At 48.4% G+C, this 24,805-nt stretch overlaps 2 protein-coding genes across 2 annotated transcripts; one reads left to right on the top strand and one right to left on the bottom strand.

Moving 5' to 3' along the window:
• LOC6733331 (cytochrome P450 9b1) lies at positions 1 to 1,961 on the top strand. The gene is made up of 4 exons (XM_016167374.3): positions 1 to 284; positions 346 to 853; positions 911 to 1,547; positions 1,620 to 1,961. Exons 1-4 carry the CDS (start codon positions 79 to 81, stop codon positions 1,784 to 1,786), a joined length of 1,518 nt encoding a protein of 505 aa, XP_016026244.1. The 5' UTR covers positions 1 to 78; the 3' UTR covers positions 1,787 to 1,961.
• Positions 1,947 to 22,894, bottom strand: LOC6733330 (protein espinas). Its single transcript, XM_016167569.3, has 6 exons — positions 21,631 to 22,894; positions 10,707 to 11,265; positions 9,789 to 9,902; positions 9,093 to 9,221; positions 4,658 to 4,861; positions 1,947 to 4,391 (listed from the first exon to the last, which is right to left on the bottom strand). The coding sequence occupies exons 1-6, from the start codon at positions 22,611 to 22,613 to the stop codon at positions 2,973 to 2,975; spliced, it is 3,408 nt and encodes a 1,135-aa protein (XP_016026243.2). The 5' UTR covers positions 22,614 to 22,894; the 3' UTR covers positions 1,947 to 2,972.
• Between the last annotated feature and the right edge of the window lie 1,911 nt (positions 22,895 to 24,805).

The following is a 24,805-nucleotide window of genomic DNA, read 5'->3' as shown; positions in this document are numbered from 1 at the left end:
ATTCTCCCATAAAAACATATAGAGACGTAGTGGGCACTCATCGCTTTCAGTTTGAATTAATTACTTCAGGTGACTAAGATGGCTTTTGTGGAAATATGTCTCGTTCTGGCTACCATCGGCTTACTATTGTTCCAGTGGAGTACTGGCACCTTCAAGGCTTTCAAAGATCGGGACCTATACTTCGAGAAACCGCACCCATTTGTAGGTAACATGGGTGCATCGGCCTTGCAAAAGGCCTCATTCCAAAAACAAATCTCCGAGTTCTATAATCGCACTCGGCATCGGTAAGTGGTTGGCGGATCGACTGCGGGCTGTGAAATGCTAATGAATCTTGTGAAATTCCAGCAAGCTAGTAGGGCTCTTTAATCTACGCACCCCAATGATCCAGATAAACGACCCCCAGCTGATTAAAAAGATATGCGTTAAGGACTTTGACCACTTCCCCAACCACCAGACACTGAATATCCCGAACGAGCGTCTAGTTAACGACATGCTCAATGTGATGAGGGATCAGCACTGGAGGAACATGAGGAGCGTCCTGACCCCGGTCTTCACGGCGGCCAAGATGCGAAACATGTTCACCCTGATGAACGAGAGCTTCGCGGAATGCTTGGAGCACCTGAAATCCTCCCAGCCTTTTGCTGCAGGTGAAAATGCCTTTGAGCTGGACATGAAAGTGCTTTGCAACAAGCTTTCCAACGACGTGATTGCAACTACGGCTTTTGGACTAAAGGTTAACTCATTTGATGACCCAGGGAATGAGTTCCATAAGATCGGGAAAACCCTATCATTCTCACGGGGACTTCCGTTCCAAAAGTTCATGATGTGCTTACTTGCTCCGAAAGTTTTTAATGTGGGTACCTACGAAGCGAATAAAGTTCACTATATTTATAATTGTCACTTCCAATAGTTTTTCAAACTGACTATCTTTAACTCCGAAAATGTTGAGTACTTTGTTCGCCTGGTGGTGGATGCCATGCAGTACCGCGAGAAGCACAATATAACCAGGCCCGACATGATCCAGCTTCTGATGGAGGCCAAGAAGGAGTCGAAGAATAACTGGACGGACGATGAGATCGTGGCCCAATGCTTCATTTTCTTCTTCGCCGCCTTCGAAAACAACTCCAATCTGATCTGCACCACCACCTACGAACTGCTTCTCAATCCCGACATCCAGGAGCGCTTATATGAAGAGGTTGAGGAAACCCAAGAGGCACTAAAGGGTGCACCTCTTACTTACGACGCCGTGCAGAAGATGACCTACATGGACATGGTCATCTCCGAGTCACTTCGGAAGTGGCCCCTTTCGGCAGCAGCAGACCGGCTCTGCTCCAAGGACTACACGCTCACAGATGATGAAGGGATCAAGCTTTTCGAATTCAAGGCAGGGGATAATATAAGCATTCCCATCTGTGGGTTGCACTGGGATGAGCGCTTCTTTCCGCAACCCCAGAGGTTTGATCCAGAGCGATTCAGCGAAAGGCGAAAAAAAGATTTGATACCCTATACATATTTGCCATTTGGAGTCGGACCCCGGAGCTGCATTGGTTTGTAAATCCTACTTATGGATTATTATTTTATTATTTAGTATTTACCTAATGCATGTCTTATATGTACAGGAAATCGCTATGCTCTGATGCAGGCCAAGGGAATGCTCTACAGTCTAATACTAAATTACAAGATTGAGGCCTCACCGCGAACCACCAAGGATCTGTGGGAATCGGCACGAGGCTTCAATATAATTCCAACGACCGGATTCTGGATGCAGTTGTTGCCACGTAAATAGGATGATGTAAAATCCGCTTATATTGTACGATAAAGTTAGAGTGAACGCTACAAGGGAGTTGCTAGACTATCAGATACCCTTTACTTAGCCAGGATTTGGGTTCTTCGGGGTTATGAAGGGAGTAGGAGCACCGAAATGGGTTAATAAAAAGACGGATCAGTTGTTAAGAATAAAATACACAGACATATATTTTACTTTTGATTATGTTTCCATACACACTTGTTGATATAGCATAGCTTAGAAATAAGATTTCGTTTAACTCTCACTGGTTGGTTACAAAAGTATTCTGGACACATGCTTTTATATAACAATTTCCCTTTCACGCCGCGGAGAAAGCACGCAAATTACATAAAACATTTGGCCCTCAAACAAAAGAATCTTCAATTCGAATTGATGAACAAAATATTCGAAGAAAAGAAACCGCAAATATGGCAAATGCTAATGGTTTTACATCGCTGTGTTTCGCTTTGCCGGTGGAAGAGTTAATTTAGCATTTTGCGTTGATATTTTAAATTATTGCACATTTGGCTAAGATCTGAAACAAATAATACTTTCACTCTTTCGGAGATTCTTTTGTTGGCCTTCGATAGGATTTCGTTGGAGTTTATTGTTCGTTGATTGCGTTGTTTGTTGTTTGTGGTCTCTACTTTTCGTTTGTTTTGTTCGCCTAATCTAGCTCTAGAATAACTTATACCTATGGTAATGTGTATATGAATATGCAAATATGATATAGTCTCGACTTTGTACAACGATTTCTCTCATCTCTGATCTCATATGTGCCTTCTTATTAAGTGTATTATACATGACGATATGTTATTTACAGCCACGGTTGCCATTAAAGAGATATATATTTAAAAACACGGTTTACCCCATCTGTATATATGTACATTTTTAAAAAGTGTTCTGATGAACTAATCTTATGTAGTTAATGGAACAACCTTAGTTGGCAACCGTGCTAAAAACACCCTTCTTAAACCTCATTCCATAGCTACACGCTGTATAGCCTTCCGTTGCTGCTGTGCTGGGAGTTGGAGTGGCGGGGCTTGCCCAGTCCAAAGAAGTTCCACACCCTCCTCAGGCAGCCGGGCTTCTTCTCCGGCAGCATCAGACTCTGCTCCTCCAGGATCGTGTCCAGGATGTAGTAGCTGCTCAGGTTGAAGGGCGGTGGCGGCAGCACGGGGGGTGGTCAGGAAATCGTGCAGTTCTTGCTCTCGTGCATGATCGCCGGTGCCCCGCCCACGGATGCATTGCCTCCCCCGGGAGCCAGGGACGAGTCCTGGGCCATCTTCTTCTTGCGCTCGTAGGCCAGCGCATCATTGGGCACATAGGCCACTCTCACTCCGCCGTAGTGCTTCCGCGCAGGCAGGCGGTACACGTAGTCGTCCATGTCGCTCGAGGAGCTGGAGGAGCAGGTGGAGCAGATGCTGGCCACGTCGCAGTTGTCCAGGTTGTTCAGCAGATTGAGGGGCGTCGTTCCCACCTGCGTTTGTGCGTTATGCAGGCGGAGGTTCGTCTGGTTGATCTGCATCTCCGAGGAGCTGCGCGACTGGTTGCGACGCCTCCTGCGCCGCCGGGCATTGGAGTTATCTGTGTAGCTCTTGGAGCGCGACATAGTGTCCTGGACGCTGTGAAAGCGCACCTCCTTCAGCGGTCGGTTGTCCAGCTGCTCGTCATCCAAATCCTGTTCGGCCGGGTGCTCCTGGTTGCGATTGTTAGCGAAGAGCTGCTCGTAGCCATCGTGGGGCAGCTCCCGCACCGGCTCGTTGTCCAGCTCCAGCTCGTTGGCCAGTTCCTGGGTGCTCTGCGTCAGATCAGAGTTGCTGGGCGAGTTCAGGTTGATCTTGTCGATGCTCTGGTAACTGTGCGAGTCGTCTGCCTTAGAGAGCAGCATGTCCGGCATGGAGTTGGTCAGGGTCTGGGTGTCCCCGAAGATGGACTTGTCGCCGGCACAAATGTTGTCCAGGCTGATCCCCAGCTCGGTTAGATCGATGGGCGGTGGATGGGCTGGGCGTGGCATGCCCGGTACCCCTCCTCCAAGCAATAAGTCCGCCACTCCCGCGGCCTCCATGCGCTGCCTCTCCTGACGCTCAAGAAGATCTCCGGCACTGCCCGTAGCCTTTGGGTGACCGTGGTGTGCCTTCCGTCCCGGGTCCCGCTCCCGGTCTCCACCTCTACGCGGCGATCTTGCTATTTGGCTGGAGGTGGAAGCTCGGTGCGTGGGCCTTAGCTGAGGACCCGAACTCGTGTCGGACGGCGTGGGCGGCTCACCCTTGCTGCAGGCGATCGAGCAGTAGATGGTGCCCCTCCTGGGCAGGAAGGGCCTTCCCAGCAGCGAGCAGCGGCAGGTGCAGCAGCTGAAGCACTGGTCCGTCGCATGCCAGTGCTGCCCGTCGTGGCTCATCTGGCCCTGGTCCACGCCGATCACCTCCCCGCAGTAGTCGCAGTACTCGGCGAACATCGTGTCGAAGCAGGCCAGACAGTACGGCTTGCCCTCCCGCATGATGTACCGCTGACCGCCCAGCTGGTGCTCGCACTCCTGGCAGGCGAAGTGCTTCATGTGCCACGTCCTGCCCTCCGCCTCCGTGCACTCGTCCGAGAAGATTATCTGGAATGGGTGGAAAGGAAGCGAATAGTATCTTGTTAGCGAAGAGAACTGGTTGCCAAATTATTCAATGGACACTGGATGGCCTGGAGTACATGACAAATTATAATGAATAAATGTCATAGCACGGAAAGTGCTTTAATTTCTCTTATCTCTTCTCTTTTTATTCTCTTATAAAGACGTATTTGAAATTTCCTAACGACTTCCTTTAATTCAAGAGTTACCACATTCCCTTACCGACTTCCCCCAGAAATTTAACAAGCACTTACCTCATCGCAGGCGGAGCAGCGCGGCTTTTGGGTTTCGGCGTGGTGCCGACCGCAGTAGAGGTTCCCGTCCCGCTGGAAGTATATGAGGTCCACCAGGAGCTCCTTGCAGACGCTGCACACAAAGCAGCCCGGATGCCAGCACAACTGGGCGCCCAGGCGCTGGGCGAAAACCACGATGTCACCGCCGGACAAAGGCTCCTCGCACTGAAAGGAGACAGAAAAGTAGGAGTGAGTTAGGTAAATCGTACGAATGGGAGGAATATGCTCAAGTTCTTCGAGCGATAAAAATCTGCAGCGTCTGGTTGCTGCTGGGGCAGAAATATTTAAGCGACTATAAATGCTAAATAACGGTAATAAAACGCTTAAGCTCAACGCCGCACAACTGGGAAAACCGACCAGGAAAAGCCGCCAGCAAGAAAAAGTCCTGGCGCCGTGTCCTGCTCTGCGGCTCCCCTCGAGTTTTCCAAAGCGGAAATCATGCAAAAATAGCTGCCGGCCATGTGTCCGTGTCAGCCCGGTGTGCTCCTCCACCTTCCGCCCACCAACCCAGAAGCGCTCCTCTGTGGATAAGGAAGCGCTTTAAGTGGAGCTGGCTGCTGGGAAATTTCTGAAAACTAAAAGCTGAAAACTGGGAAATGTGGGCAGGAAGTGCCGCTTTTAATGACTCCTGGCAAGACTCGTTAAATTTAAACGCGCTCGCATAATGAACTCGTTTCGACCAAAAGGGTTCGCAACCACAGGCCAATGCCTGGTGACGTTTTTACGTCCCTAAATTAAGGATCTAATTGAGTTCGCTCAGAGGTCAGACAGTCGAGCAGGATAGTTCCAAGCTAAATGCTCGGCTATCTTGAAATGGGGATACTTGAGAGTACATCAAGTGATAGCTACACAGCTGAGAATCAAGAAAGCACGCTGTATTCCACCAAGAAAACCTTTGGCTTATGTGTATCCTATTAGATTGGGTAGATCCTTGTCGCAACTGTAATGCAATGCACTACTTATATAGCATAGTTCTTAAAGTGCTAGTCTGCTTAATATATTGTTTCTACGCTCATATACTGAAGTGTAGTGAAACCTTATATTCTATTTTCACACAGAACTCTTATTCGTTTACTCTATTTCGATGGCTTTCCACACCTGTCTGCAGATCTTGGCTGCTCCGGCATAAAGCAATTAGCCCGCCCGCCTTAATATATGCACAATCAACCAAGAGGGCGACACATGCAGTTCCTACGAGCCAAAGGCAAACACAAGTTCCCTGCCAATTTGCACCCTCATTTCAGACACTGCTCGAGATTGCTCCACTGCGTCTCCGTTTTCGGTTTTGGCGGTTTCTGGCGCAGGCAAATTACGCGACGCCACCACAGAGCCACCGCAAAGGATTCAGGATCCTGGGCCCCAATGCCAATGCCATTGCCGTTGCTGTTGCCATTCAGCCATCATCCTGGAACAGGAGCTGCTTAACTTTCCAGGCTATTAAACGTCGGCGCGGGCGATGCTCCCGCTCCGTGGGATGCGTCCCGTCCTGGACCCACTTGCTCCACCGCGTTGCCGCAATCAGCATTTACTTTTGCAAGCCATTAAGCATTGACAGGCGAATACCCGTGGTCCCGACTGCGCGGGGTTGATAATTTCCCGGGGCGTAAGTGGCGCCCTCTATGCGTCGTTAATTGTTTGGCAACTCCAAAAATTTATCGCCTCGGGCCACGAAAATCATAAAAACCTCGGAGCTGCGCAGGGCGCACTTTAATTAGGCAGTTCCTCCTTCATTCCCCTTCCCTTTTCCCTGGCTAATGACGCGTTGAGGGCGGAATAGACTTGTCCTTGCACTCTGGCGCGGCTAACCCCAGAAACTCTGCAAAAAACTTTTCCCGCAGGAAGCTCTTTAAGTAGTTTCTGCGGTGGGCACAAAGTGCTAAAGTTTCCATGGATGGACCCCAAATCCTACCAACCCGCCCCCGCCATTGATTAGTTTGTCTGCGAAATCTGTGCACTTAAAATGACATTTTTCATTGGACTGCCAGCCCGGCTAAATGTCATGTAAATAACAGCAATCGCTGCTCATTTATCTTATCAATCCAATTAATCCCAGTTGGCTGTTGGCTGCCGCTTGTTTGCAGGCACTCTGCGCCAGACAATTATGCTATTGACAAATTGTTGCCGGCGGAGCCATCGCAGCACCTAGCTGAACCCGGATGACCCGGGGCGCCAGCAGTGTCCTTGCTAACCCATTTCGTGTCCGGACTAATCCCACTCGGAGCGACAAACTTCGCTGGCAGGCAGACGGGCAAGACAGCCAGTATCCTGCCCCAATCCCGCTCCATTCCCAACCCCAATCTCCCCCAAGAAGCAACTCAAATTATTAATGACGCTCGTTATCATGCCCTTTTCAGTACATAAACTTTTCGCTTAACAGCCACTGCGCTTTACCTTCGTTTGCTGGTTGTCCTTATTGTTCTGCTCCTGCTACCTAGCTGCACTGAACAAAAATCAGCAGTACTTTTACACAAACTATAAGCAAACAAGAGGGAAAATCAACGAAAGGGCACCTATCACTCACAGTAAATTAATTTTATTTAATTGATTAAAATTTGAAGCAAGTTTTTCTCTGTATCCTAAAATATATACTTCTTGCTGCAAAGTGCCGAGTCTGAGATGGCTTTTCTTGTAATTATTTCATTGTTGCCAGGACGACCTTTAGTGTCACATCCTTGTCAAAACTTCAGCTTCCGCTCGTTGCTGTTCGTGCGGAAAATCTGTCAAGAAGAGAGCCCCTCCTCCGCCCGCCGCTCGATTCCATTATTTTTGGGCAAAATCATTGCCAGTTGGATGTGACACACGTTTGCGGCCCACGTTGCTACTCATTCACGCCTGACTGACTGACTGCGAAAGCTTCCTCCCCCTGTGTAGTCGGGATTCAGGATTCAGGATCATTGAACGTTTTCATAAATTTTCCCTCATAATTTCCCCATGCTTTCCACGCCATTCGACTGGGTGGGTGACTCCGGGCTGAGGCCTTTGTTCGCATTTTAACGTCCGTTTAGCAAGTCAGTTATGGTCTGTGAATTTTAAGCACTTTTTCCGACTGCGGGTAGCTCCGATTTTCTAATCCCTTTAAAGTTTATCAGATTCCACATGGCAACGAAGTGGAAAGTTTGCCGAAAACGCCCACACAGTTCCATTGATTTTTCTTTACATGTTCATTGATAGCAATGAGTTTCCATTTTTAAATTGGGAAAAATATTCTCGGTGGCTCATGCAGATTCTTCATTGTTATTAGTATTTATAAAATTCAAAGTAGCGAAATGCAGCCAGTTTAAATATTTCAAAGTAATCTTATGTATCTAATGTATGAGTTGGGCAAACTTTCGGGCACTCTTTGCCAAGTTCACACTGATTATTCGGGACTCTAATGAACTTCGAGCTCTGGGAAGTGCGGTCCAAGTTGGGCCACAGTCATAATAAACCCGAGTCGTCTGCCAATTTGGACATGCCACATGAAATCAGACACACGCACAGGACTCCGGGCTAGTCCCTATCCCGGCTTGGTTCCCGTTTGGCGGGGCACGTAGCAGACGGATTCAAGGAGCAGACCGACGGATCGAGGCTCCAGAGCGGCCGGAGAGGATCCGACCAGCTCCCAGACACGCAGCATGCGGCACAAAGTTTTTAATAAGTTTTACGAGTGGCGAATGTGAGCACAATAAAATCGAGCTGCCAACTATCAGCCGGCAAAGTGCGGAGCTGGCGATGACCAAGTGCACATCGCCATGCCAGCTCCAACTGGGAGCCAGTGGAGTGGAGTGGAGTGGCGGAGGTCCTCCGACTGTCAGCTCATAACAATGCAAATTTCCCAGACCGGGCCAGACTGTGAAAGGACGCAGGAGGCACTGTGGGTGCCACCTCTGCCACTATTTCATGCCACTGCCATTGTGCTTTAATGCCATTTCATTGCGTCTTTGGCCAACCGGCAGCTCCATTCGCTTTCCGCGCGAGGAAAACTGTGGAAAAGGGGAAAAGCTGCGACTCTCTTAGCCTTTATGTTGTCAGAGCCAAGTCAGTGCAATTGTTTTTGCAACAACGTTTTTCATTTTCCACTCGCCCTCCGCCAGCTGAAAGTGTACTTAATGAAATCTTTTTGTCATCTTTTACTTCGAGACGTTTGAAAGTTGGCAACACCGGTCGCCCCGCAGCCCGCATCCCGCACCCTCTGATCCCATTGTTTTTCCGGGCCATTGTCAATTTTTTTTCCCCTGTTTGCGACCGGGCCAAGAAGGAATCCCTGGCGCAAAACTTCGCCCGGCCAGGCACAAATGAAATCGAAACGACTCTTCATCTTCATAATAAAATGCAAATTTCAGCAACAATTATGTGCGCGGGAGGGGTGCAGCAAACGGGGGGGATAAAAGGCAGTAAAAAATGTTTCCAAACTTACCCCCTTGCAGGGCCGCTCGTCGGACAGCAGACGGACTGCCCCGCGGCCGAGGGCCTCCCGCTTCCTTTGGGCCGAGAAGATGCGCAGCTCCTTGCGCTCCTCGTCGCTCAGCGAGTGGCAGTAGCGCACCTGCAACAGACACGTAGACATAGACGAAAAAAGTTACGAAAAGGAGGAAAGTCAGCTTTTGTGTTCCTGAATTTTAATTAAGGCAACTCAAAAGGCGGTGGCAAGTTTTTTAATCTCGCCGGGCCTTTTGAAGGGAGCCCTTTCTTTATACTAGGCACTCAATGCCCGCACCGGGCTAATTATAAATTTTGTCACAACGAGTTGCTATTTCAAAAAAACACTTTTTGGGAATAAAGTTTATAAGAGGCTCACTTGGATTTTTAATTCAATTTTACTACTCATCTTATAAGAATATATTTCGTTATAGGATATACCAAAGAGAAGTTTAAATTACTTAATTATTTGGAATGTCGGAAAGCAATGAAGAAATTAATATATATTTTTTACTCTAAATAAAAGCGTTGTTAGTTAATCAAAAGTGGCCAGAGTGGTATTAGTTCCCTTACAACTTAAGTTCCGTTTCAACTTATTTTTAAGTGGCCAGTGCCTGCCATTGTGTTCATTTTCATTCTTTTTGGCCTGGCCAGAAGCAATGCTCTTCTGTTGGCCCCTTTGGCCAATACTCACTTCGTTATCTTGCGGCGGCAGCTGGTGCAGCAACTGCTTGACACGATACTTTTCGCCGGGACTGTTGACGTAGGGCACTTTGTCGTCTGGCAGTTGACTGAAGTACAAACGGACCTGGAAAGTGGAGAATGCACGCCGGAAAGTTGGATTAGCTTCCGATTAAACTCAAGCTAACTGCTATGGGATGTATTAAATTTGGAGAAAGAAATAAGGAGGCAACCAAAAACGCGTTTTTAAACGGACTCACGCCCACAAATTCGTGCAGGTGGAAAGTGTCGCAATGCTCATGGGAAAAATGAATCGAGGAAAAGGAAAATTGCAGGCCGACTTCGGCTTTTCCCAGGAGTTTTTATGTAAGCCTCCGCCCCGAAAAAATATCGACTGGCATTTCAAGCTCTAATTGCCACCGAATGTATCGGCGGTAATTACAAAACGCTTTCGCTTTCCACCAGATACAAATACCGATCGCGATTCGGGAGCGATAATTTTTCGGAATTTCCAGCGTGAAATTAAAGCGGTGTCCAACCGATTTCCTTAAGCGCGCAAGTGGCCAACGACCAGACTTGAACTGGATTTGGTTTTGGCCGGGGAATGCGATTGGGAGAGCGTGGAAAATCGATGGAAAGCAAAAGCTGGCAGCGGGTGGCCTGCGGCCCCAAAAGGCAACCACCTCGCCCCACATCGTCCGAGATTTCACTTAATTTGTTGCGACAAATCGGAACACATGTATGCTCGTCATCATTATGCTGAAGATACTGGGTTGCTTCGGTTCAAACACTCAAAGAAATACTTAGTGTTCTTTACTTTAATATGTAAAGAAACGAATATGAAAACGAGGATGAACAATAACTTGTTTGTGAGTCTCTTCTTTGTTCATATACTTGGTTTGCCACCCATCTTTCTTGCAGTGCGTCTTACCTGATCGGGCCGCAGACCCGGCGGCACCCAAGTGTACTCCTCGAGGGCACAGCCGCTGTCGTCGTCCGACTGCGAGTTCCGCTGGAAGTCCAGCTGCTGGTGGTGGCTGTGGTGGAAGCCATGACCCGCGACCGCCGCCGCCGACTTGTAGCTGGCGGTGCGGAGCGGGGAGGCCACTGAGTTCAGCGGCAGGTGGCTGGGCGGCTGGCAGTGGCGGCGCTGCAGCGGCGACACAAAGCGCCCCGTGGATTCCGGAGCCCCGCCGCTGCCCCCACTGACCGCACTGCCGGCGCTGCCGCTGGAGGCGGCCGAGGGCACGTCCAGGTGGGCGGTGGATGCCACCTGGCTGATCGCCGATTCGGGGCGTTGCGAGTGGGAGGCGAAGGTCAGGCCCGTGCCGCCCGCCTCAATCTGCAGTAGCTCGCTCTCGGTTTGCGTGTAGTAGCTGCTGCTGGGCGGATGGGGATGCTGCTGCTGCTGCGGGGCCTGCTGCATGTTGCCGGTGGAGCGGGGTGCGGGCGTGGGCTTGAATTTTCCGATTACTTGGCTGGACTGGGTACTGCAAAATATAACAATCGAAAGGGAAAGCATTATAAGGTGGCCAGATTACGAAACAATCATTGGATATGGTTTCTAGTTTTCGGAGGTGCTTAAATGTAGTCAAAAGAAAGCGAAACTGAACTATAAAGTTAATACTCCATGAATTTCGAATAGTTTGGACTTGGACATGGTGGGAATACAATTTTATAGACTTTGTTTTATGGTGGTTACTTTATCTATTGACAACATGATTGAATGTACTATAAAGCTCTGTTTGAATGAGGTGATCTCAAATCTAGTAAGTTATAATGAGCTGCTTTAGCAACACCATTTATATCTCCTTCCATAGAACATCATTTATGGAATGCCATTCTGTCTATTATGCCTCTAAATCATTTCGGACTCCATCTGCCCGACTCATTTGCAATTAGACGGCTGGACTAGCGGAATACGTATTCGTTTTGAGAGCCCGCAGGTATTTCGAATGACTTTTGAGTGCAATTACGGCGCAGCTGCATGCGTGCAGTTGTCCAATCAGATCTGATGAAACCCCGAGTCCGATTTGCAGTCATAAGGTTGGCTGCCACTCGCTTGACCGCTGCCCACAGTGGAATCTTCTCCGCGCCGCTTTCTGCGGTACTTTCACTCGGCTTGTGGCACGCCGCGCGATTATGCAGGCAAGCAGAGACGGCCGAGAGATTCCTGGTCATGTTTCGGCCTTCCTACCTCATGTGTTTATGTGGCAATTAAAGTCATTTGTTAGGCTCAGAGTGTTGTGTGAAATATTAAACGTTTCATTCACAAACGCCCAGCATATTGAATTGCACAACATTCAGAGCATGAATAACAACCATACGCAGCCATTGGGCCTTCCACCTTTTTATTTACTAATCAACGTGAGAAGAAGCCCCTACCAATTTGCCATTCCAACGAAAGATACCCGCTGGCTTATGCAAATCGAAGACATCTCATCACAATCGGAGTTTAGCCTTCTGCTAATGAAGCTAAGCCCACAGAAAGTGAATGCCACATTCCGGGTGGAGAGCCATTGGTGTGGCATGAAGGTACATTAGCTACTCTCCCTGTGTGCATTAGTACCACATGGATGACCAGGAGCCATTAACACCTCCATACGCTGGCTTTTAGTTCGGCGTGGAGAAAGTTTACGGCCAGTCATCTCTTTCTTTGTGGCTGCCAATGCAAATTTCATTTGCTGCGCGGGTAGGTTCGGTGCCAAAAGTTGATCGATCACAGGGTACTTTCTAAACCAAAACCAACCAACTGCCACTGGCCAGGGCGTAATCTGTCACCCGATGAATTGGTAACTGTCCGACTGGCGATTGACTTTGATAGCGGAAAACAGCAACCAAGTGGCCAAGCGCCGGGCCAAAAAGCAAAGAGCCACGCCAGATGAGATCAGATCAGATCAATTCAATTCAAATCGCAGTTCCAGCTGCCGAATATGGAATATGGCCAACAGTTGTTGTTTGGCTGCCACTACTTTGCGGCCTAGACGCGTTCCGGATTTCGGTTTTCTCTTTTCGGACAGAGAAACCTGTTGACTGTTTTCCACACGGGTGCATGCGATTCTGCACTAAACGCCACTTCGCGAGGCGCAAAGTACGAAAAATACGCAAAAATGCCGCATGGCCAACTACGGATGGCGGCCTGGACATATACATAAATTTGGGTTAAGAAGATTTTCAGTTTATTTGGTTTGATGTCTGTCATTTCCTTGATGGCCTGTCGCAATTGCGCACGTCTGAGGATAATTAAAAGTAAATTGTTTGGCACTCCAATCGCACGAAAATGGCCAGAGAAATATGGCCCAGCCGTTCCACAACTGGCAATCCGGTCTTTTCGCTTGGCCAACACCGAGTGGTCGGCATCATTTTCGGTATTTTGAAGACACTTTTGGGAATTATATGCGATTATACGAGCTGGCAGCTTGAGTGCAGAAAAGTGCACTGAATGTGAGCACAGGTGTGTTGGATAAATAAATGGGCGGTAATTATGAAAATTACCTTTGTTTAAGTAACTTCAAAGATATGTACGACTAAAAGTGTAACTTTTCGTTTCAAAAGAAGCCGTGATGAGAATGTTAACACCAAATTGAATTTGGCTTTTGGTTCTTCTCTCCTGGTTATTAAATCTTCTTTCTCATAACTCATAACATCTCATTTGTATGCTTTTCACACTCTCTAAATCCATTAAAAGTGCCGAGCTCCTTCCACGTCGATTTCCCCATCTTACGGAGTTCAGCTGCGATCTGATCTAATCCAATTCAATCCTATTCGCCGCTTATTAACGGACTTTTCAGCAATTTCAGCACGTTTTGTGTTGCACAAATGCCAAATCCCAGCCGTAATAATATCTCAATTATGTGCAACACCACAATATCGATGGCATTTCTATTCGTTACGCCGATTGCAGCAGTCGCAGTGTTTCCACGATTTCATTAAATTTTAGACACGCAGTTTCCCCAGAAAAATCCGCAGCAGGAACACGTAACTGGTTCAAAATCATTTGGACCCCCCGCTCCACTCAGATCCCCAGAAACCCGTTTCAGCCAATGGAGCTCCTATTCTGGGAAATGCTAAATGCACTACGACACAGAACGGCTGCAAATGAGGCAGCAGCGCCAGGAATCGAAATTAATACGTAACATGCAATTCTTAATAATTGAAAAGAGTCGAGGCAGCCAATCCGCATTGAATTACTTTCACAATTGGCCGAAAGATAAACGCCGTCTCGGCCGGGTTAAGCCGTGGATTAGGCCCAGTAATGCTTGATTATCCATGGCCAGCACACGATCTCCGATTTCGGATCACCGATCTGCAATCACCGATCGAGCATCCCATTTATATCTGGCTCGAGGGGGCGTGGCAGTGCGGGCCCGTTCAGGGCAGTTCGGATCAGGGTAGGGCCCATTACGAAATCTCGTTCATTGGCCCTCCCAACTCGTGACCTTGTTGCGTTGCGTGTTCCATTGTCTGGCCCAAACGACTCCCAAACGACTCGGAATGCCGCAATTTATTCCCCTATGCAGCCGAGTTTCGGGTTAAACTGCCGCGTTTGACTGCCTTTACGTCACACGCATACCCATAGCCCCAGCTCCAGCCGAATCCATCGGATGCGAAAGCGGGCCGTAAACCAAACAAAAAGTCCGTACATGCAATCGCGTCATATGTTGCACGTGTTGCTGTCGCTCAGCGTTTTTATGCATTTCGACTTGTTTTCCCTCAGCTTCTTCGCTTTCTTTATGGCTTTTTGTCCGAGCATGAGCACATTCTGTGTGCCTGTCTGCGGCTCGAACCTCACCTGGAGTCACCTGGAATCGGGACCTGGCCGGGGATAACAGTGGCTCTGGGATTGGGTCTATGCTGGGTTTGGGGGCCAGTCGGGCCCGTTGCACAAGTTCCTCGAATCCAAGTGTGTGTGTGTGTGTGTGTGCTGCAACGCCTATTTAAGTACCGCCTGGTGATTTAGTGCAGCGTTACCGTTAGACGGTACACGTTATTCGCCACTCCAGAACCCAGGCTAGTGATAAGCCATAAGCAATGAGCTAGCTGCCAGCATCGCATTAGGCAGAGGCGTAGGCGCAAGATACTTTCGGGGGCTTTCAGAAATGAGGCCATGAAATGAGATATTTTCCAGGTTATAAGCATGTTAATGTGATGGTCGTACCAAGGGATTATTTGAGGAAAAACAAAAGATTTTACTAAATGGTCATGTAGAGGAAGCCTTAGCCTCCGAATCCCCTTTCCGCGGATGCCACTCCCTGATATAGATGACCAAGTCAAACAAGAGCATCGTAGTCAACAGCTCGGCATCTGGATCTAAGTTTTCAGCAGCGGCTAAGATGCATAATTAATCGGAGGGGCCAAGAGAAGAAGCGGCGGCCACATGCACTTGGCCAGCCCACACTCGCAGTTGCGATTTTGGAGCAAGTTGCTGATGCTGTTGCCGCTAATGTCGCGGCATTGCATGTTGCATGTTGCTGGTTGCATGCTGCATGCGGCAAGCGGCATGTGGGGCGAAACCCAACTCCACTCAAGTCGGGTTTGAGTCGAGTTTGAGCAGATTCGCGTTCGTCATTAACAGCTTTTGCTTAATTTTATGCAGCTTCCCCCTTTACCATCGTGCCACCAGCTCGAACGTCCCTCTTGCCACGCTGTCAACAACATTGGACACGTTTCAGCGATTTCCATGTTGCATGGCTCGCTCTAATTTATGCAAAATGTTGTTCTTCTTCTGTAATTCGCCTCGTGTATTCGTTCGCTACTTGTTCGCTCTTTTTGAGGCGTCTGCTCGGAGGTATTTTTCGTTTTTAGCGAACTTCGATACTTATGGCCAACTAACTAGTTGGCTGCTGGCTTCATTAGGCTGCCAAGTTGATGGCCAAGTTTTTGTGTGGCTTAGTGTGCCGCCTTATTGATTTCCCTGGCAAAATGCTACTCTGTTGCCGCCGGACTTTCATGGGTTTTTAATTCAGCCTTCGAGCTGAAGAAGCTTCATACGGATCCGATTGTTGACGGATTGTATGAGCCGGGTTCCGTTGTTCTGAACTCGTTCCCAGCATACAATTGGACCATTTAGTTAGCTGTGAATTCCTGGCCCAAAGATTACTCGCCAATGATACGCGGCTCCCACAGGTCTTAGACATAAATTAAATATCTCCTCTAATTTGATGTACTCCGCTTAATGATGATGATGATGATTGGAGCCGGTGATAAATGTAATTGCTTTCTTGGCAACAATCTCTTCGTGTCTCTCCCATCAAATTAAGGCACATCAAAGCAGAGATTACATTTGGGAATCGGAGAAGGCACAAAAAGTGCTCACAATAAGTTGATTAAATTAAAGTGCGTTAAAATCCTACGAAATAATTGACGCGACCCAAGTCTCTTTCCGAAGAAGCCCAGTGAAATTGGAGGAGCTCAAAGAAGTCAGAACAAAGACAAAGACAGAACAGCCCAAAAACGATAAAAAAAAACAGAGTACAATTTATTGTCTGTGTTCTGTATGACAGCCGAGCAAATCCAACCGAGCGTGAAACGCGAGCAGAGTTCCAAAAGATGGATGAATGGCTGAATGGATGGATGGCTGGCCAACAGGTGGGCAGAGTTCTGGCCTGAGGCACAGGCCTCACCTGTTGGAACGTGGGAATCTAGTTTCGGCAGCGACAATCCCGGAATGGCCAAAAGCAATTACCGAAAATAATGCAACAGTCCAAACACTCCCTCGGGCGGAATTGATGTCTTTCCTGCGGTTGCAATGCACTCCGCTCACCCGAGTCACCTCGCAGTGCCCCCAGTCCCCTGGTTCCCCTCATATTCAGCTGGCCGTGACCGCGGTGGTGGAGCAAGTGCAGCCGTCTATGACCGCTCTGGTTCGACTCTCTGCTCCGATGGTCAGCAAAAAGGCCGAAAGGATGTTTGGTCCCATAATTAATGATGGCATACACAACAGGCTCAAAACGTTGAACTGTTTTCTCACGCACTACGAATTTTCAATTTCCAATTTCCAATTGGAGTCCCATCGGGGCGTAAACGGATTATCTTTGCATGCGTTTGATCAGCCGCCGAGACTTCCTTCATGAAACAAGCGGACTTACGGACAAGCGGACTTACGGACAGGGGGACTTGCGGACAAGCGGACAAGCATGGCTAACTGTAACTGTAATGGCAATCGCCATACCAATGTCAAAATCGTGTAGGTCCCTCCGCTCAGAACATGACAACTGACAAAAGCAACAAGCGTCTGACAGACAGGCGACAGGGAGGGAGACGGCGATATGTTGGGGGACAGGGACGGAAACTGAGCAAACAAACATCGGAATCAGCATCTGCATCAGCAGGCAACAACAACATTTCAATTAACAAAGCAGCAGGAACAGCAAGGGGGGCGGGTAGGGGATGGACGGCTGGGAAAGTCTTCTTCTAATCGCCGCCTGTCAAAATAAAGTTGTGTGGTGCATCACAGGCGAACCTCCTTAGGCCCCAAAGACAGCATACACTGATAGAAAATGTTGTATACAATCTTGAGAAACTTTCGAGCTTCAACATAGTAATAAGACAATGCTATAAAATGGCTTGATAACCTTCTATCGAATTGAGAGGTATGTAAACTTTTCCTATTTATTTGAAGTGCTCTAAAGTTTCTCTCAGTGCACTGTCAAGTCGCCAGCGTTTTCTAGGCGCATTCATGTGTATCTGCTAAAATGCGCAATTAAGTCATCAAATGTTTGGCCTGAGTGTCGTCCAAGCGACTTGACACTGCCACAAGCACACAGCCGTCCGAGACGAAGACCAAGACCAAGTTCGCATTAGACTAATGCATTTGGGTGCAACCAGGAAGCCACCAGCCAGTCCGGTCCGCATTCTGGTCTTTTTCTGCTCTGCCGCAGAGAGGGAAACTGGCCAAGTGCGAAAGCCCCACTGCCGACTTTTACTGCCCCGGCCTCTGCTAATGAAGCCTGAATGGCCGAGGCCGCGAACAGGATCTTGTTAGAGCGGGCAGAGATGCTCAGATCCGCAGATCCGTTAGGAGCTGGGTCCAATTTATCAGTTGCCATTTGCAGGGCCAGCCACAGCCATGGCCAAGAGCCCAGCGGCGTCTCATTAACGCTTCCAGTCGCGTAGGCGGCGCGACATATGCGGATTCGTTGAAACGGCCGCGGATTGATGCTGACGATTGTGTTCGAGTTGACCCAACTCACGTCCTATCTCGTTACACTGGGAAAAACGATGTAGACTGGTCGGTGATTATTCCTGTTCAACAAGCTTCTCCCCTAATCCCATGACAGGCACCTTAGATCAGATTCTTTATAATGGTATGCAGTTTTAATAGTCCGGCTTTGCAATGTACTTAGCTCTAAATTATTCATTTTTCCTGGTGTAGAGTAAGCCGTAGGTGGATGTACCAACCAGGCTGACAACACGTGTTTTTTTTAGCTAAATTGCTATCTGGGATCGGAGGAGTCGAAATGCATCCATCTGCGAGCCGGCTTTCTCCGCAAAGTGCCGCGCAGATGGGGGGCGAAATTAATTTGCGGAAATCTCGACGCTCGAGAGGCTAAAATATTTCAAGCAAATCACGATTATCAACTTGAATTCCAGCTTCAGATCTGTGCGGGCGATCGCCGATCGGCGATTGGGCCAGACACTTTCACAAGCTTTTCGGCCAAGTGACATTTGTGCCAGTTTGCTACTTGGCTCGATTTGCATTTGGTTCTCATTAGGCGGCCACCGCCGTCTGATTGATGGCAATTTCTAAAGTTTGTATTTTTAGAGCTCCCATGGAAATCAATGCGGTGTGTGGGCGACTGGAGATCTCGGCAATGCCATTTGGTAATTGTCCAGGTCCGAGACCCAAGTTGCCACAATTTGGCAACGATTTGTAAAGGGGCATGACGGCACAAAACGGGCTTCAGGTTCGCTTCCCACCTGTATTTGGCCAACAAAGCGATGGCCATTAAATTAATTACACGGCCTGTGCTCTCCGCCGATTTCAATTAGACGTAAATTACGAAAATTAAACGCAACAATGCGGCAAACTGGTTATCGAAGTGCCCGACTCCCGATCGTGGCTAGAACACTTTACTTGGCTCACACACGCTCCCAACCAGCAACCTCTGACTTATGGCCACTAAATTGACTCCATCCTGATACGGAGCTCCTCGGATGTGTGCATATGTGGGCATCCGAGGAGAAAAGATAATCATAATCGGGCGGCAGAACAGGAAATATAATGAGCCTGCAAAGAAACGCCCTTCAATTTGGCCAGCTCCTCCCCTTTCCCCTTTCCCCTTTTGGCCCACGGCTTGTTTGGCTAATTTTATTTTGCGGTTTTCGATTTTGTTTCATAAACACATTTGTGCTTTGCAAAATACTTAACCCTCCATTCCTCCCCTCCTTTGAGCCACCACTTTGAGATTATAAATTGAGTTTCCCCCAACTCGAGGCGAAATCAATCAACTCTTCTGTCTTCTTCCCCATTCACTTGTAAATCTTGTGTTTTGTTAATGCGTTTTATGGATTCTCGATTAGGTGTTGAATCAATAAAACGCGGGTTCTGACTTCCCAGCCACTTTGAGACAATGATGGCTTATACAACATTTGATTGTGTCACACATTATAATAGGGGGTTGAACCTTCTGGAGAACAAGTTGTGGTTTTGATTGGCTTCGTTCGCTGACAGCCAGAGAAATTGCCCGAACGCCCAGCGAAAAAATAATTTGAAAATATGTATGTGGAAGAAAGGCCAAAGAAAATCAGATCCACTTCACTGAAGCGCGGAGCATCGAAGGGGCGTTACTTGATGTGTCCGCGAATCAGTTAAAGTCAGATTAAGCCCCCGCCCCTCGCGACCATGCCCCTTCCCTACACGATTGTCGGCCTTTTGCCATTTCAATTAAAATGCCATATATCACGGCCAAAAGGCTTTCGCTCCAAGTCCAAGCCCAACTCCAACTCCATTCCATTCTCCAACTCCAATCCACTCGCAACTACTGCGCACATCGAATGCAATTAAAATCAAATGCGTAGCTCATTTTTAAATCACAGCAAATCGTAAAGCGATAAGTCCGGAGTGAACCTCTCGGGTGGTCCATGGACGCGGACTAGCCCCTCGCTGCTGGCCAACTTCAATTAGCCAGGCTGGAAAAAGAGGGCCGCCGGCGGTCCCTACTTATTTACTTTATTGTTGAGATTCCTATGCAAAGTGTTCGGCCGGCCAGGCGCTTAATTACGCTTTAAGTAGCCGCCAGTCAATATTGGGTTTGGTTTATTTAAACTGGGAGTGTAATAGCCCCGCTGATTGCGAATGGCTCGAGAGGATGTGGAACTGGATGTGGAACTGGACCTGGAACTGGAGGTGGATGTGCGTCTCAAATTACAAAGTTCTGTTCAAGGGAAATTGATGGCACACTCCTTCCACCAATATTTAATGGCTGCACCCAAAACAAAATCTAATTAACAGTTTGCGTAGATTTATGAACAGAAGTCCATGCAAATGAAGTCTGCATGCGGAATGCAGAGAATACAAAAGATGGCCGAGATGGCAAAGATGCCGAGTATCTGAGAGATCTGAAAGATACAGAATACCTTTGCGATGAAGGGCACTCAGTCAGGCGGCAAAGAGAACTCAATTTATGAAGTCGTCGGATGGAATTTATGAGGCTGCAGGATGCAAACACAAGGTGACGGGCGAGCGGCGGAGAAGGACCTCGGGAGGATGGGCGGCTCAGTGGACCCGAAGTTCTGCCAGCCTCGTTTAACCGCTGCTGTTGCCACTTAGCTGCATGCAATTCATTTTGCAGTTAACAAAACTCGACAGCGAGGCGAAGGAAGGAAGGAGCACGTGCTGGCCAGAAAGTTGATAAATAACTTTCCGGTGCCAGTTTTGCAAATAGTCGGGCATTAATAACACCTTCTTAGCGAGCCCACAAAGTCGCCTCCAGCTGACAGAGCCTCTTATGGCGGATTATTTGTGCCATTATTCGAGGGCGACCAGCAGGATTTGTACTCTCAGCACAATTGAAACTGATACGCGTAGCGAACAACGGCTGTTGATCAGGTGAAAATGATAAACTTGGCTCTATTTATGAGCCGCCAAGGAGGAATGACTTACCGTTCTGGATTCCTTAAGAAGTTCTAAACAATATGAAATGTAATAAGGGGAAGAAATGGCCATGGTTACAAACATATCAAGGGATTAATTCCATATTAATTTTGCAAACTCCAAATGGGCTATAAACCCAAGGGCCAAAACTAACACTATTGTCCATTGGTTTATTACCTTTCAAACAATTGCAATTGTGGTCGGTAAATTCGGTAAATTGTTTGGCCTTCGCACTACTCTTTCAATAGTTGTAAAAACAACATTGGTAGAAAGTTGCAGACCCACATTTTCAACGGCAGCCAAAAGGTATTAAATTACCCAACACGAAAGCGGCCATTTTCCATATTACGAGTATTAACTGAACAACGTAAGTCGGAAATCTATAAAGCTGTCAGTGTGCCAGCCCATTTTAATGCGATCTGCCTTGCCTATAACTTCGAACAGCCAGTTTAATTTGAAGAACCATAAAGTATGATTCCAGTGATTAGGAATAGAATCCTCCAGAACCCAACTGCTGCTCAACTCGGAGCACGGAGCACGGAGCACGGCTCATATGAAGCTATTAAGCAGCCATCAAATTGGGCCGTAAACTCTCTACTGCGTCGCCCGTTTTATAGTCACTTAAATTGGGAGATGCAAAGCTCATCAAATGGATTTCAAATTAGTTGGCCACATTCCCGCCGCCAACTCCGCTTTCCCCCGCCCAGTTATCGCCGAGAGTTATGGCCATTAGTGATAGCCGGTGGAGACGGAGACTCACATTTTGGAAGCTGTGGCTGCCGGCGGTGGCGGCCTCTTTGAGTGGCCATCAAATCTGGCCAATTGTTCTTCAATATCGCTGAGCTGGATATCGTCGGCAATGGCCTGGTTGAAGTAGCAGTGGGCCTTCCTCCTGCTCTTGTCCACCTCGAGGAGCTGCTCCGTATCCTTGGGATTCAGCCAGACGGCGTTCCTGTTGCGGCAGCGGTTCAGGTTCCTCAGGTCGCCAAAGGGGAGGATCTGCTGGCCCTGGATCCTGGCTATCTGGGAGGGCGTTAGGCTGCCGGTCAGCATGGCCACCTCCACGTCGTCGTCGGTCTCCCCGTTGCAGGAGATACCCGAGGAGTGGAACTGCTCCTCGCTGCTCAGCTTCCTCTGCACGCAGCCGGAGGATTGGGCCACGGCCATGGCCAAAGTGGGTGCAGGGGATTCGTTGGGCAGCTCCAGGGCTATTTCGTAGGGTGCCAGGGTGATAGTGGTCGCCTTTGGCTTGGTCTTGGTTCGCACTGCCGACTTGATGATGCACTTCGCAGGGGGGTTGCCCCTGTTTTTGGAGCACGTGGACTTGCCGCTCTGCTTCCTGGGCGTCAGTTTGGTCACCGTCGATAGCCGGGACTGCTGCCCAGCTCCTATCTGCGGCATTTTCGGCGGCTGAACCTGCTCCTCCAGCCGCTCCCGGCTGGCCAGGCGCTCCCTTTCCGCGGACACAGCCCGGCGGCGACTCCGCCGTATGCTGGGCATGTTCCGGGGAAACAGCTTGCCCGCCTCCGCCTGGGAGCTCTTGGAGAGACTGTCGCAGCTCCGGTGCCGGGTGGGACTGCCGCTGCTGGCGGTGGTGGTGGAGCTGTCGCTAATCGTGGTGGCCGTGTTGGCCAGCACCGAGGAGCACTCGCTCAGGTTGACGATGTCCCGGTAGTTCCTCGACTGATCCTGCTTGCCCACCTGCGGCAGCCGGATCTTCCACCAGCGCTTCTTCGAGAGCATCGCGGTGAGTGGATCGCGCGTCAATCACGGGTCGCGGGCCAATCAATCAATTGACACATTAACGAACGGGGAACACCTTAAGCAGTTGGCAGGTATGCGGCGGCCTGCAATTACCGTCGCCAGCAATTAACGGGCGATCCGCTTGCTCCAATTACGTGCACTCGCGATCGGATTGATACGTATCGGCTGGGATTCTAACTGAGAATTCCTGGTTCGCGGAAGAGCAGCACTCGCACCGCTCGCTTCGGGGCTGCTCAAACAACTGAAGATCGTAGAAAGTGGCTGTTGGCCGAAAGGCGGCTTTTGGCCAGGTTGGTGCAGGTCAAACTCACCACCAGACGATCCAGCCAACTCACCACAGCTCTCTTTCTCTCATCTATCGCGCTCGCTCGCTCTTGTGGCCAGAGCAAGTGCAGGTAAAACAGGTGGCACAGGTGAGTCGAGTGGCTTTCGGTTGAGTGCTTCTGGTTCGAGCCAGAATGTGGTCGCGTTTATTAGCCAGCTATTGAAGAGGCAGATTTCTGGTAGCTGCAACTGGTTGATGCAGCTGTCTTCGGGCCATTTGACACATTTTCAATCGTTTAGCGATTGACCCATTTCAATCACGGCCAACAAGGGAGGACTGCGCTAGCGTCAGCGTCCCTTGGGCGTTGTGTTACCACATTACCAGCGCACTCATAGGTGGTCATTAGACTGCGGGCCAGGTGAAAATGTGGTAATCGGGTAAGGCCCCTCTCATGAAATCCATCCGTGTGCCCCGGGCTGATGGTCAGCCAATGGAAATGAAGACGGGCGGATGAAACGTGGACGAGGGAACAAACCAATCAGTGGAAATTAGGGTTTGTGGCTTCCCTATGCTGCACGGGACTCTCTTCTTGTGGCAACAGCACACGGATGGGAATGGAGTCGCTACCGATTTCACATATTATTCAATTAACACGCAGCTACTGATTCATGGCATTTGAGGCTGAGCTCGCTAGGATTTACTAACCAGTGCAATTATGTCCTGTTGGTATTTGGAATAACTATTCTTTAAAATGGTTTTTAGTTTAAAGTGGTGATTTCAATAATCGACTTAATAGATCAATAGATCTTCTTAAGCATTCACTAACGATATCGGATATAAAAATGCTATGAAAATTATTTGCACAATATAAAGTGTGTCTCTCGATTAATTAATTTGAGTCGCAAATTTCTCACACTTTTCAATTATAAATTAATTTTGGACATTCATTTGTGGCTACTAACAATCAGCCATAATTTAAATTTAGTGACCCTTACTACAAACTAACTCTTATACTAATGGATTCAATTGTTTTTTAACTTACCTTCAAAACTCTCCCAGAAGAGTTGCCATTGCGAAGTTCGCGTTTTAACAAATTGCTTCACCAACTGCAATGAAAGACGAAAGTAAATAAATTAATTTCCCCATTTAACGTTAAATATTTGCACTCTTTTTCGACACTCAAAGAGTGATGGGCGAAATGGCCCAACTAATTGCGAACCAGGCCAGCAGAGAACAGTCAACATGAAGCGGCAGAAGGCAAACGAAATAAGCAAGTGACTGCCAAAAGTATTTTAATTGCCCGGAGTTTTCCGAAAAGAGGGGCGTCAAAACTTTATTTGACAGTTGGAACAACTGAACAATTCATGAAACAATTTTGATTAAAACCGAGACACACGGTCTCCAACTGGAGAAATGTCAGCGAAAGCAGTTGCCAGATGCCAGCAGCAGGTGAAAATTGGTGCACTGAGAACAGTAGATTAGATTACGTGATTATAATATCATTATTGTTACTAATCTCCATTTAAACTCCATTCAACTATAAAACTAACCTCTGAATTATATGCACTACATTTCTCTACCACATCTTAAAGAAGCAAGTTGTGTTTGATTTAAATGAAAACTATAAACAAGTGAAAAGTATGGATTATTTTTCGAAGTGTAGCCCTTTTCCCACTTTTGGCCATGGCCAACAGGTAAAAGTCAACGTCATTGCAGGAGCGCAAAAAACAACAAGCCCGAAAGTGACGCTAGTAAAACAACGACGATAATATCCTGCAGAGGTCGTAAAAGTTGAGATTTGAACGTGCAACGTACACGTGTAAGTCAAAAGTTGCCCCGGCCGGAGGGCGGTGGGCGAAGGTCGGAGGAGGGGCGTGGCAGTTTGGCGCAGCTGCCGCCACTACGC

The sequence above is a fragment of the Drosophila simulans genome, chromosome 2R (assembly GCF_016746395.2).
Source record: "Drosophila simulans strain w501 chromosome 2R, Prin_Dsim_3.1, whole genome shotgun sequence".
NCBI lineage: Eukaryota > Metazoa > Arthropoda > Insecta > Diptera > Drosophilidae > Drosophila > Drosophila simulans.
This window is presented reverse-complemented; position numbering and strand designations above follow the sequence as displayed.

Bases quoted from the DNA above. Each gene is read 5' to 3' on its own strand.
- LOC6733331 (XM_016167374.3), top strand. From the start codon at position 79: ATGGCTTTTGTGGAAATATGTCTCGTTCTGGCTACCATCGGCTTACTA. The intron at 854-910 runs GTGGGTACCTAC...CACTTCCAATAG, and splicing joins TTGCTCCGAAAGTTTTTAAT to TTTTTCAAACTGACTATCTT. The intron at 1,548-1,619 runs GTTTGTAAATCC...TTATATGTACAG, and splicing joins CGGACCCCGGAGCTGCATTG to GAAATCGCTATGCTCTGATG.
- LOC6733330 (XM_016167569.3), bottom strand. From the start codon at position 22,613: ATGCTCTCGAAGAAGCGCTGGTGGAAGATCCGGCTGCCGCAGGTGGGC. The intron at 9,222-9,788 runs GTGAGTATTGGC...TGTCTGTTGCAG, and splicing joins TGCCGCCGCAAGATAACGAA to GTGCGCTACTGCCACTCGCT. The intron at 4,392-4,657 runs GTAAGTGCTTGT...CACCCATTCCAG, and splicing joins GCTGCTCCGCCTGCGATGAG to ATAATCTTCTCGGACGAGTG.